The sequence below is a fragment of the Alligator sinensis genome, unplaced genomic scaffold, assembly GCF_000455745.1.
Source record: "Alligator sinensis unplaced genomic scaffold, ASM45574v1 scaffold1244_1, whole genome shotgun sequence".
NCBI classification, from domain to species: domain Eukaryota; kingdom Metazoa; phylum Chordata; order Crocodylia; family Alligatoridae; genus Alligator; species Alligator sinensis.
In genome coordinates, this window is record NW_005842591.1 from 356,310 (window position 1) to 356,625 (window position 316).

The following is a 316-nucleotide window of genomic DNA, read 5'->3' on the forward strand; positions in this document are numbered from 1 at the left end:
TGCGGTTTTGCGAGCCCTTGGTGCCCAGCCGCGAGCCGCGGGCCTCACCTGCGTTGAGGACGAGGAGGTCCAGGCGGCGCTCGGAGCGCAGGAAGGTCTCGGCGAAGGCTCGCACGGAGTCCAGGCTGGCCAGGTCCAGGCTCATGAAGAGGACGTCGCTGTTCCCGGTCTCCTGCGGGGAGAGGGGGAAACGGGGGGCCGGGATGCGGGCACTGGCTGGGCACCCGCGCCCGGCCCAGGGAGAGGGCTGGGAGCCCGAGGGCTAGGGCTAGGGCTAGGGCTAGGGCCCGGCGCGGGGTCCCACCTGCCGGATGCT

At 73.1% G+C, this 316-nt stretch overlaps 1 protein-coding gene across 1 annotated transcript in view; it reads right to left on the reverse strand.

Annotated features, from left to right (window-relative positions):
* DHRS13 (dehydrogenase/reductase 13) overlaps positions 1 to 310 on the reverse strand; it is a 1,333-nt gene extending 1,023 nt beyond the window's left edge. Inside the window, exons 1-2 of the mRNA XM_025214614.1 lie at positions 305 to 310; positions 1 to 172 (exon numbers count right to left, since the gene is read on the reverse strand). The exon at positions 1 to 172 is cut by the window's left edge and continues 330 nt beyond it. Coding sequence (XP_025070399.1) covers positions 1 to 145 — 145 coding nt within the window. The 5' untranslated portion in view covers positions 146 to 172; positions 305 to 310. The remainder of the gene's footprint in view (positions 173 to 304) is intronic.
* Between the last annotated feature and the right edge of the window lie 6 nt (positions 311 to 316).